The sequence below is a fragment of the Leptidea sinapis genome, chromosome 1 (genome assembly GCF_905404315.1).
Source record: "Leptidea sinapis chromosome 1, ilLepSina1.1, whole genome shotgun sequence".
Classification (NCBI taxonomy): Eukaryota; Metazoa; Arthropoda; class Insecta; order Lepidoptera; family Pieridae; genus Leptidea; species Leptidea sinapis.
Window position 1 is genome coordinate 8,217,209 of NC_066265.1, and position 12,848 is coordinate 8,230,056.

The window sequence follows — 12,848 nt, forward strand, 5'->3', positions numbered from 1 at the left end:
TCTAGTATTTATATTCTTTTCTAATATTTTAGAGATAACTGTTAAGACGGAAATAGGCCGATAGTTATTAACATCCTCTTTAGACCCACCCTTTTGTACAGGACATGTGTACTGTTGACATGCAGAACTTACCTTTAAACTAATATAAATCAGCTCTGAAGAAAAATTTGTATAGTAAAGGGCACCATAAAATATCTGAATGTCTGGATCTAAAGAACCTTTGGGACTAAACTGCTGGACTGATACAGGTCTATCTCAGATTGATAAATGTAATAATAGTTAAATAAGACCTTGTAATAATCGTTTTTTTTTTTTGAAAGAGCAACCTTAAAATTTCTTGCTCGTTCTTCTCTGAGGAAAGCTGCCTTCCGAATGACCTGTATCAAAAAATTCCATATTTCAAGGGTAATGTGATTTATCTACGAAGTCAAAATATTTTTGATTTTATGTTCAAGTAAACTTTGAAGTTATTACGTTTAGGACACAGATATATAATATATGCTCGCTTTGTAATACTGCTGACATACTCTCAAATAATCTGTGATTATTTGCGTTAAACTGAAGATAATACCAATTTCATTTAGTTCCAAGAAGAAACTGCTGTCGTCAACCCTGTCAAAGACTTTCTTAAATGTAAAATACCTGACTGACTGTCGCGGTTGGTAATAGAGTTCAGCCACAATTTTCTTCTTTTTAATTAATATCGTATTTTTTTAATCATTGAAAAGTTCTCGTCTGTTGTAATAAAAAATAAGTTTTAACTTGTGTTGCTCTTTCAATTGGCTCATAGACTTGGGAAAACAAAGCGACGGAGTCTGTCAACTCGGACAGTATAATGTGAATTTATTATTTATTTCAAAATATTGCGTGATTATCAGTGACGGTAATTGTAGCAACAATTAATGATGTAGTTGTGCCTAAAAATAAGCAAATAAAAGCAATTCCTTTGAAATATATACTCTAAAGATAATTCAGACAGAAATGAATTTTGGTACTTAGGAGTGTTCTCACATTCAGTGTTCTTTTAAATCTGCCGGACTAAAATTATTTTCTTGCTAAAAGTTTAAGAGACAAACAAATACGATTTCATGGCGGCAATTCGTTAAGTATAAACAGATTTTGTAAATTTTCAAATATTACTGTATAGAGATTTTAACGTACGCTTGGTTGACAAAATGTGTAGCTTACCCGGCGAGGTGGCAAGAAAAGGCAAGCAGACATATTATGTCTGTATAAAAGAGATAATGTACACTACGTTGATTTCGGGGCTTGATGGGTTTTCGAAAAATGCTCCAGCTAAGTTGCTGAGAAATTGAAATATTATAAGTTAAGGAAAGGGATGTGTTGGTATTAGTAAGCCTGGCTATATTCGCACCCATGTAACGTGTAATGAATAACATACCTGCACCCGGGGGAAAAGGTTGTGACACTACAAAAGAAAGTTTTTCAATCAATTTCAACTTGATTTGTAGCACAATAACTTAATTATAATTGTAACTCAGCTCTGTCTAGTTGGCTTCCTAAGTAATAAACTTTGTAGTTAGATATCATTGTAATGCGTTAAAAGCTATTTCTTGTATTTTAAAACGTTAGGAAAGAAATCGCGAACAGTAAGGTAATGTTTAGAATAACAACTTTATTTTCTTTCTCGCTTTGTCTTGAACTGAACAAAAGCTATTTTTAAAGGCGCTTAATATGCATTTTATATAGAACTTGAATTTTGATACAGAAAATTTGAAAATATAATTGGAACGAATATTTTCAACATTGCATGTTATGTAATTGAAAGCAAATACTTAGATGCATTTTTTATAATAAAACACATTTGTTATCGCTACTAGGTACATAAATTATATTATGTACATTATTATCATAGTTGAGGCGAATAAGTCAATTTTATATAAAATGTGCAGATTATTTTAACTAAATAAGGGACCAGACGAACAGGACGTTCAGCTGATGGTAATTGATACGCCCTGCCCATTAAAATGCAGTTCCGCTCAGGATTCTTGAAAAACCAAAAATTCTGAGCGGCGCTTCAATTGCTCTCGTCACCTTGAGACACAATATGTTAAGCAACGCTCATTTCACTTGCTACGGCGCACTTCAGACTCAAACATAATAATGCTTACACATTATTACTTCACGGCACGGTGCCCATAATCTAGACGTCATCCTGTGCAAAGGAGTGTCCCACTGGTGCATAATTTAAATAAACCAATACATAAAACACCCATTAGGAGGAGTTCACTAACATACACATGAGCAGGAGAATTATATTATATGGACGGAATTGAGAATCTAAACCAATCTCAAATTCACTGGAAAACACAAAAAAATCATCAACATTGGTCCAGCCGTTTAGGAGGAAGTTCAATTGTGAATCTAAACCATTCTCGAATCCACCTGAAGACACACACCAATCTCAAATTCACTGGAACACAAAGAAAATCATCAAAAACGATCCAGCCGCTTAGGAGTTAGTTCAATTGTGAATCTAAGCCATTCTCGAATCCACCTGAAGACACACAGAAAGTTTCATTAAAGTTGGTCCTGCTGTTTAGGAGGAGTTCAGTTACAACAGACGCACAAAAGAAATATATTAATTAAGATTTCCCACATTGTGAGCATTAGTTTACCTTGTTAAGTATAAGTGTTAAACACAAGTTAACTCTTAGAAAGCACTTACCCGGTATCGTGGCCGCTGACCCGGAGAAGTCTGTACGAAGTCTTCATTCCATTGACACACACAAAATGTGCATCACCACGCTGCGGCCACTTACATTGCTATCTGTAAGTATCTTTGAGAGTTTGTTTAATATTATCGACTTAGTTTCATTTTAAGAACAAAATATCCCAGAAAATGTTCTAAGCAAAAGTATTACGATATTCGAAATAATTTATAAAAAACGTTTGTGTGGTAAAGGTTACTGTAACATAAATGAGTTTCTTTATGATACCACAGATTAGGAATGGGGCGACTGCCCTAATGCTATAAAATAATAAGATTAATTTCAAGATTAAATTAATATTTTATCAACGATACGTCAACGGTTAGCTCAGTTAGAAAGAGCGCTAGCACGGAACGTAAGAGGTCGCGGGTGGGAGTCCCGCATCGTTCATAAAATTTTGTTTTCAGTTTTATTTGTGTAATTAATCCCAGAAGTGAGGGTTATCACTTAAAAAACAACAAACTGTTAAGATTTAATTAATTTTGCACTCTGTATACTTAATCTTAATACTTAAGTTATAAGGTGACTATTTTTAATTCTAGTAGCAATGACCTGTAATAATTTTTTTATGAAGATCAGGGACGAGACGAGCATCAGGTTCAGCTGATGGCAATTGATACGACCTGCCTATTACAATGCAGTGCCGCTCAGGATTATTGAAAAACCCAAAAATTCTGAGTGGCACTCCAACTGCGCTCGTCACCTTGAGACATAAGATGCGAAGTCTCATTTGCCCAGTAATTTCACTAGCTACGGCGCCCTTCAGACCGAAACACAGTAATGGTTACACATTACTGCTTCAAGGCAGAAATAGGCGCCGTTGTGGTACCCATAATCTAGCCGTCATCCGGTGCAAAGGAGCCTCCCGCTGTTAAATTTCTTCTTGTTTAAATTAAAATAAAAAATTGTTCTTTTGAATTCCAATTCATTTTAACTTAAGAAGATAGCCCTCCTTTATAATAAACTAGCTGACCTGAGAGACGTTGTTCTATTCATAATAAAAAAAACTCTATTCGTTTCGTAAATACTATTCTTAGCTGACCTCTACTCCATGATAGGAATATTTCTACCAAATTTCAAGTCTCTGGGCATTACAGTTCCGGAGATATTGTACGTATAAATACTAGCTTTAACCTGCAACTTCGCGCGAATGCAATAGTTTGTACTTTGGGCAGCATTTTTTATTTTTTTATGTATTATTTTTTTACATTGCCAATAAAACACAACAAAGTGCTGTGGTCAATACATTTTTATAAGCAGCCATTATAGAACTTTCATCCCCTTTTTTACCCCTCACATTCTAAATTTTAAAAACGCTGGAACAACCTTTTACTTATTTATTATCATGTGCCTAAACACAAATTTGCATGGTGTTATCTTCGATAATGACAAACTTCTAACCCCTACTTCAACCCCGCCAAGCCTTTTATTGATAAAAAGCCTATGTCCTCTCCCAAGGTCTTGTCCATCTCTGTAATAAATTTCATCAAAATCCTCTCAGTGGTTTCGCCGTGAAAGTTACATACAAACTTACATTCACATTTATATTATTAGTAGGGTTATATAATAATAAATTTAAAAGTATGTACAATCAATGAAATGGAGCGACAAAATTTGTAAGAATCAACAGTAAATAACTATCTCTATGTGACGCATTTCCTTTTCAGTTGACATTGCTACTAACAAGGAGAATGGCAACGGAAAGCATTTATTCGGACGACGGCTGGCGACCCATATCAAACGAAAAACTGTTAAGCGGATCACGAAGAAATTTCATTAAACCAGAAGAAAACGAATTGAATTCCCAAACACCGTGGCATTCTCACTCTACGAGCCCGGACAATACACTTTCACGAGGGAATTTTATTAAATTAGTGGGCGCCAGTCATAAAGCTGGCGAGAGCTTGCTGCCACAAAGAGAAATTAACGCCAATCTTGAGAGCGGAGGTGAGAGAATATTGCATGTTGTAATAATTTAAGTGCTGGTAGATGGCGTTGCCGACGCATAGAGGTGTGAAGTGCTGAACTATTTCATATGTAGATTTCAATTCGACTGCACTGTACTGACGAACGAATGATTCAGTTAGGAACTTTGAATTAAATTTAATTTCAAATTCTGTACTGAAATAATTAAGACCCATTCCTCATGTTATTGTTGGACTTATTTTGTTGATAGATCGTAATATATTTGATGGATAGAAAAGATATCAAAATTAATAACTCGATGGCTCAATCTTATTGGACATTCATCTAAGAGTTATCAATCGTTCTTCAAGACATGAACAGTCTTCTACCATTCCGTTCTGTAATAATAACGTGTTCTTCTATAACCCTATCTATAGAATTTGTCGACAGTAAAATGCCCTACTACTCTAAAATAGTGAAGAATGTACATAACACAGTTCATCTGTTTTTAAATGGAAATCTAGTTTGTATAAATTCCCTATTATTACTATTCTCTCTCTTTTTTTCTGTTATAATGTTGCATTACCTAAAGCTAGTTTTAAAAACACTATTATAATTGTATTTTAATAGTTATTCATTTCTGCTAAACATGCTGTGCTAAATACACACCCTCGTGGAGTTGCAGCCTTTCTTGTATTTAGCTCATCGTTTGTTTATCATGTATTTGTTGTAATTCTGTTGACTGTATTAATTAAATAAATAAGTTGTTCATTAGATTAGAGTGAGTCAAGTGCACACAAACTTCATACCAACCTTTTTACACATTACAATTTAGAGCATACTTGCATGTAACAAATTTATAACAATAAACCACTAACCATAATTATAGAATTATTTAATACCATTTTTCAATTCAATAAATATCTATTTAATTCCATACTTTTCGCTTCCTTCGTTTCTCGAAACCTACAATTTGCAATATTTGCGTGAATAAAACACCTTTAAATTTAAAAACTACGGTTTTAATTTAAGGGTGACTAATTCTTGAACAAATACTGTAGTAAAATAATTAACGACAGTCTTTTGTTCACGCTCACCACCCAGGTAAATAAGGCCAAGCTTGATTGTTGTTGCCAAGAAAGTTTTATAAAAGAATGAAATTTTGTTGCACGTTTTTTAGAACAATATTATTATTATCTTGATTGAAGATATTTATATGAGAACACACTCATTGATAGATGAAAAATTAAGAGATTTTGATATATTATATATAAGACTTGTGAAATGTTAAGTCTCAAGGTAACGAGCGCAATTTTTATTGCGTATCAATTACCATCAGCTGAACGTTCTGTTTTTCTCGTGCCTTCTTATCGTAATAATATTTAAGATACATGTTATTTTTTTATTGATATTTGCAGATCACAACCAGTCTACTCTTTTCTACCCAAACAATAATTTGGACACTAACTACGATGATGATAATACACCAATTGATAACTTAACTACAAGAAAAGCGAAGAAACTCTACGATTCAAATGATAGCGCCGTTGAAAATATAATTGAAAAATACAATGATAAAGAGCTATTAAAACTCGAATCCAAACATACGTATGCAGTCACAGAAGATGAAGATGAACAGATAACAAACAGTAATCAGAGAAATATAATCAATGAAGACAACGGATATATTTACGAGACTCCTAAATCAGAACTATCAAGTAACGTTCTCACAAATAGCTTTATAAAGATATTATCAAATTACAATATCAGAAGCAGTGACAAACTTCCAAATTATTCCTTATCTCTAAGGCAGAACAGTAGAAATTCCCCCAAAAACGACTACACATATTTTTACATACCAATAAAAGTACCATTAAAATACAACAATCCCAACCATTTATTAGTAGATCCATTACTTGCTGTGTTTTTATCAAATTATGGTTATTACTTACCCGGCAATTACGGGATACAAAGTAATTACAGGAATATCTATGGCTATGGGGCTTCAAATAATATCCATAACAATAAACCATTTGGTTCGTACAAACTTTTCTCAGACACTGATGCCTCACATAAGTGAATAATTAATTGCTTCAAACATAAACAGCTAAAAGTTTTACTATTATTTATGTTTCATAACCGAAGTCTATAAATTGATTGTCTTACTAATTTTAATGTAACTTTACATTTTTGATAGTTTAATTTTCAAAACTGAAGGTGAAATAATCGACGAATGAATCAGCTAAGTACATCTTATTAAACTATGAATTGTATTGAATACACTAATACTATCCAATGCAACATATAGAACATATATATTACTTTATTCAAACAAATCAAATCTTTAACTATATTTACAATATGGCTACATAAAATTAAAACTATCATTACGTGGAAGCGTACCAAGAATACTGGCAGCATTTCCGTGTTGGATAGCTAGGCTGATCCGTTGACCGAAATAGCTGCCGGCGCTTGGGCTTTCAGTAGCCTTATTGAAGCGCGAAGATAGTATTTTGAACAGTTTCCGCGCCTCTGAGCCCCACGGGCAAAGTATCTCGACACCAAACGGCACAAAGATGTATGACTCACTGAGACCAACATTTAAATTTATAAGTATGGTGTTATTAACTTATAATAATTAATGTAACCTGAAGAGTCACGAAAATAATCCTTTTATCTGAGACGTTATGTTACATAACGTATTTTGGAAGTGAAAGCTTCCTTAGCCGCGTTGAGTGATTTTTGGTAGGGAATAAAGTTATGGTTTCGCGTCACGGTTCACCTCGACATGCTTGTGACGTAGTTATTGCGTTAGCGCCATACTAGCGCCGCACAGTATAGCGGTTTACATGCATGTACATATGTATACACACATAAAAACGTATTATACTAATAACTAATACCCTACTAAATCATATACGTGTTTGACTGTTTAGATGGATAAAATTTTATCTTGTGAAGTCGCGTCACTACTATGAAATCTTGTTTATAGTGGTGAACACTTTATTTTGTGGGTATTAAACGAAACTGTACTGTCACGCTAGGTTAGAGCGATCAATAAGAGAAAAACTTACCCGAGTAATTTTTACACAATTATTATAGCAAGACTTTATTTTAAATGTAATTGCTTAGTGAATAAAGAACGACAAAAAATATTTCGTTTTATTTACCTCGCCTGGATAAACTTTCACCTATATGGTGTGATATTGAGACCATTTTTTTTATTGAATAACTTTATGAGTGAAAAAAAAAACATTACTTACGCTCCAATACTTAATATGTATGTAACAATATCATATTATGATATTGTTGCGTAGCAACGCTTCGACGGATATGACGAGAGTGTCAAATTTCATATCGTACAGCAACGTAAATGACGCTGTAGACCCGGGTTCGATACACCTACCAGTATATGGATTTTTTCGGGTTTTGTAAAGTTAATGGATATTTCTATTAAGTTCAAGATCAAATTGAACAGAGTAAAGAGGATGGAAAGTGTGTAAGCAGGATAACAATAGTTAAAACAAATTTCTAGTACAATTTAAATTTAAAGATGGAATGGGGGAATCATTTTGAAAATTGAACAGATCCGGGGGTATATAAGCCGTACTAAGAGTCGCCTACGGCAGTTCTAGTTCTGACTCGAAAGTGTTAAGGAAGAAGAAGAAGAAGAAAAGAAGAAGTAGTGAAAAGTGCCAAGTGATCCAGGTGAAGAAGAAGAAGCTAGAAGAGACTTAGTGTTCGGTGCGGTGTAACGCGTTGAAGGTACCGCCGCCCACAAGACGAACAACGGCAGACCGGCGAAGTTCAAGTTCTGAAAAAGTGACTCGTTCCTATAAGCGGAGTATCATTTCCAATCCCTGACCCACTCTCGTGTCAATATTTACTGATTTTTATAGAATTTCAAAAACTAATAAAAATTAAATATTATTTTGTTATAGTGTACCCATTCGACACCATAATATGAGAGCAACAGGTACACATCAATTATTTGCCTCAACAAAATGTCGTACTAACGCTGGCTGTCGCGCGTTATCTATAGGGCAGTAGATTTATACAGTAAATATTTTAACGAAATCGACATCTTTAATGCAAAAATAAATTATAATTGTTAAATAATATTTATTATAACTGTATGCTTCAGGAAACTTGTCGTAAACTTAGTTATTAAGTAATAGTTAATTACTTAGTTTATAAATAATATTATATATTAAGGACTAGCGACTTCGTCCGCGTAGATAAAGAGTTTTAGAAATAATAACTTTGGAATTGAAGTTTATCTCATGTCCTATTCCAGTTCTGGCTCCCGTTTTCGCTCTCGTTCCCAACATATTATATTAATCTTATTTCGAGGAAGATTGCTATGGCAAACTAACCGAGCCTGGAGACGGACAGCCATATAGACAGACAGACAGACAGACAGATAGGCAGACGGACGGACAGCGAAGTCTGAGTAATAGTGTCCCGTTTTTACCCTTTGGATACGGCACCCTAAATCTTCGGCAATCCATACCTACATGTAACAAAACCTCGAAAAAATCTATTTAACCCCCTTTTTTATAGCTCAAAAAAAGAGTTGTGTGATAGTGCTTTCGTCCCAAACTATAAATTTGCAATCGCGCAACACTTGTGCTGCGTTGCTTTGTTTTGGGATATTGCATAATGGAGTTTCAGTATGATTAAGATTTAATAAGTCTGTAAGCAAGAAAGTAATTCAAGAGGCAGCCTCAGTTTTGCCTCCCTCCAGGAGTGTGGCAACGATTCTTGATGACGTGACAGCCAAAGCAATACCCCAGTTATTTCTTACTTTTGCTAATATTAAATTTATAAGAAAAGTTTTTCCAGTGCCACCAGGAGCATCTAAGAAAAAAATGTCCCCAATCTCTCTTTCAATGCTGGCTAGAATTTGTTGATAAACATTTGTCTGTTCGTCTGTCAATAATTCCTCGTGATGCAATACTACCCGGGGCGCAAGGATCAGAATTTGTCTCTCGTAGATATTCGCAATTATCCAGGTTTACTGCGGATCTTTTTGGTTTAGGTAAACCCAATTGATCCAAATGTTTTCCAGCTTGTGCTAAAACTACATCTTCGATCAATATCAACCATCTGTTAAACACCTCATTCATGAATAACTCCGCACCATTTTGCAATTCTCTTTCAAGTTGCCGTTTAATGTCGTCCGAAAAACTGTCCCTATATTTTTCCCAAAGGCTTAAGGGATCAGTAAGTTGAAAAAAAATCTATCATTATTGTGAACAGTTCGCACAGCTTGAAAGGAGAATCGCACAATGCAGCTTTTTCTAAAGTTGTGTCCCAATGTTTATCGTCCTCTAGCAGTCCAAGGGTGTTACTCGCTAATTGAAATGTTGGATGGAGGATACCGTTGACAGTTTTTAAATATTCGAAGGATGTCGGCCCTCTAATCTCATGTAGTAATAAGCGTAGGTGGTAGCACTCGGTGTTATTTGGATGTATCGTATGTACCGAGTAAAACGGCTAAAAAAGCACGTTTGTTTTATGGAAGCCACCTTCAATATTTATTTTATTCTGTTTTTAGTATTTATTGTTATAGCGGCAAAAGGATCTGTGAAAATATCAAATTTCTAACTATCACGGTTCATGAGCCTGGTGACGGACAGTCAGATAGACAGACAGACAGTGAGGCAGGCGGACGGACAGCGGAGTCTTAGTAATACTGTCCCATTTTTGCCCTTTGGGAACGGAACCCTAACAAAAATTGAGGTGGGCACTCCATTCCATACATGTAACCAAATTTCAAAAAATCTATTTAACCCCCTATTTTTAAAGCTCAAAAAAAGAGTTTCCCCAATCACATTTTGCACCCCTATTTAGCTTCTGCCTGCGACTCCTTCTACGTGGGTCTCGTTTAAATATTGTAGCGCCATACAAACCTCCACACCCCCCATTTCATCCCCTTAGGGGATGATTTCCGGGATAAAAACTATCCTATTTCCTTCTCCGGGTCTCAAACTATCTGTATACCAAATTTCATCTAAACCTGTTCATACAAACTTTGCACTCCTTTTTAACCCCTTTAGGGGTGTTTTTTTTCAAAACGCTGAAAGTCATTTTCTTGTATTGTAATAAGGAGTCCTAACGCAAAGTTTCAAGTCTCTTACTTATAATTTTACTCCATCCCCATACAAACTTTGCACCCCTTTTAACCCCTTAAGAGTGGAATTTTCAAAAATCCCTTCTTAGTGGATACTTGCGTTATGTAAACTACCTATTGTGAAAAAATCAGCTTTCTAGGTTGAACGGTTTGGGCCGGGCGTTGATTTAAGTGAGTGAGTCAGTCAGTCAGGACTTTTAACGTTTATAAAGCCGCTCTAGTTGCGCGGACGTTTCAATAGTATACATACGGATTTTTTATTCCGGTCTATAATTATCAACTTGAGATTCGCTATGTATATGAATATGCGGACTCTCATCTGTTTTTCGGATGTACACACGATTATTAGAGACCCAACAATATTTGTAATTAATTTTCTTGCACATATGACGACTGAGAAAAAATAATCTTTCGTTTTGTCTGGGTAACACTGATATATAAATATTAACATTTGGACTGACCACACCAAGCGTTAAGGAATTCAAAGGTGCATCTTTGTTTTTGATATTATAACTTTTCACAGCTTTAATTAGTTGAGTTTTCACAATAGGATTCTTCAATTCTACAATGAGAGTTATAAGATGATGTTCCGTACCGAAGGGGTAACCGACAAAAATCAAATTTGAATTATAATCACAGAAGCACACCCTTGGTTTTCAATCAATATTCATTTCTTTCAAGCTAATCGCTTGTTTATGAGGTAGTTATTACCTGCCACCCGTCCCGGCTCAGCACGGGTATAATAATTTAGGTGAAAAAATGTGAAGTGTGTGAGGTGTGCTGTGAGAATTTGAGTTGAGGGTATGATCTCAGTTTGAAGGTTCCTAGGTCGTATTGATTCGAGAGTAAATCAACTGGAAGATGACTCCAAGCTTATCGAAGATGACTTGATTGTCAGTGAATCGAGCTTCTCATTTTTTTAATGGAAGAGGAGGGCAAACGAGTGTACGGTTCACCTGATGCTAAGTGATCACCGCCGCCCACATTCTCTTGCAACACCAGAGGAATCATAGGAGCGTTGCCGGCCTTTAAGGAAGGTTTACGCGCTATTTCTGAAGGCACCCATGTTGCATCATCCCGGAAACACCGCATAAAGAAGCTTTTTTATACGTCGAACAACGTCACGCATCCAGTTGGTGGAGATAATATCCATGTCATTTGTCTCTAGGAGAGGTAGGGAATGTCCACAGACCACATAAAACACAGCGACCAACCCAAGCTATTTTATATTGTTTTATGTATCTTTGGATTAATTTTAAGTAGATAAGTTATATATATTATGTTATTAAAGTGAAAACTTCTTTAGCAGCGTTGAGCACTTTTGTTTGGGATGGGTATAAGATGTTAAACACGCGTCAGGACACGTGGCTTGATCGAAAATTCGTTAGACAGTCGTTGAAATTATGGATGAAAGTTTATTTTTCTTAGAGATACACTTTTTAATGTAAAATAGTTAATCCCTAACAAATCCCTAATAAATTATTCCCTTACTATTCCAAAATATTCTAAAACGCACAACATTAATATACAAGTTTTCACTTCTGCCGGCACTCCCGGAGTGCAACCTTTTTTTTTTGCTCACATAAATCGACACCAATGATGACAACCACATCAATATTCGTTACGAGGAGCTACGGATATACAGAAAGAGAGAGGAAAGAGATTTTTTTTTATTATATTTAAGGTGTACTATTTTTATGTACTAAATATTTTTCAAAATATAACATTTGCGTTCGCAACAGTACCTACCTACCCATACGCATATCCTTCATATTTTGCTGTGCGCTAGACTAACTATTTGTCATTCTCAGAATATTAAGGAAACACTAAATGCCGGCGACCTTGAGCGATATGAGTTCACGGCTCCTATGTAACAAAGCCAATATTTTCAAAATTCTCGGATCGAAAATTTAAGATTTTAGCAGGCGCAAACTGCTTAAGTGCTTACAATCCTCATTATTGATTACTAATCTGAATAAATGTACCTACATAAAAAAGTAAAATCTATAAGAACAACTATTATGACTGTAGTATACTAAACAAATGCATGATGCCTAGAAAAAACTTGTTTAACT

The 12,848-nt window shown here is 35.0% G+C and overlaps 1 protein-coding gene across 1 annotated transcript; it reads left to right on the forward strand.

Moving 5' to 3' along the window:
* The first annotated feature begins 325 nt into the window (after positions 1–325).
* LOC126969966 (uncharacterized) lies at positions 326–7,772 on the forward strand. The gene is made up of 4 exons (XM_050815649.1): positions 326–405; positions 2,679–2,793; positions 4,400–4,679; positions 6,056–7,772. Exons 2-4 carry the CDS (start codon positions 2,755–2,757, stop codon positions 6,715–6,717), a joined length of 981 nt encoding a protein of 326 aa, XP_050671606.1. The 5' UTR covers positions 326–405; positions 2,679–2,754; the 3' UTR covers positions 6,718–7,772.
* Positions 7,773–12,848: the final 5,076 nt, after the last annotated feature.

What these genes read in the sequence shown, in the direction of transcription:
- LOC126969966 (XM_050815649.1), top strand. Translation starts at nt 2,755, where the DNA reads ATGTGCATCACCACGCTGCGGCCACTTACATTGCTATCT. An exon ending in GGCCACTTACATTGCTATCT is followed by an intron (nt 2,794 to 4,399) that starts GTAAGTATCTTT and finishes TTTCCTTTTCAG; the next exon opens with TTGACATTGCTACTAACAAG. An exon ending in CGCCAATCTTGAGAGCGGAG is followed by an intron (nt 4,680 to 6,055) that starts GTGAGAGAATAT and finishes TGATATTTGCAG; the next exon opens with ATCACAACCAGTCTACTCTT.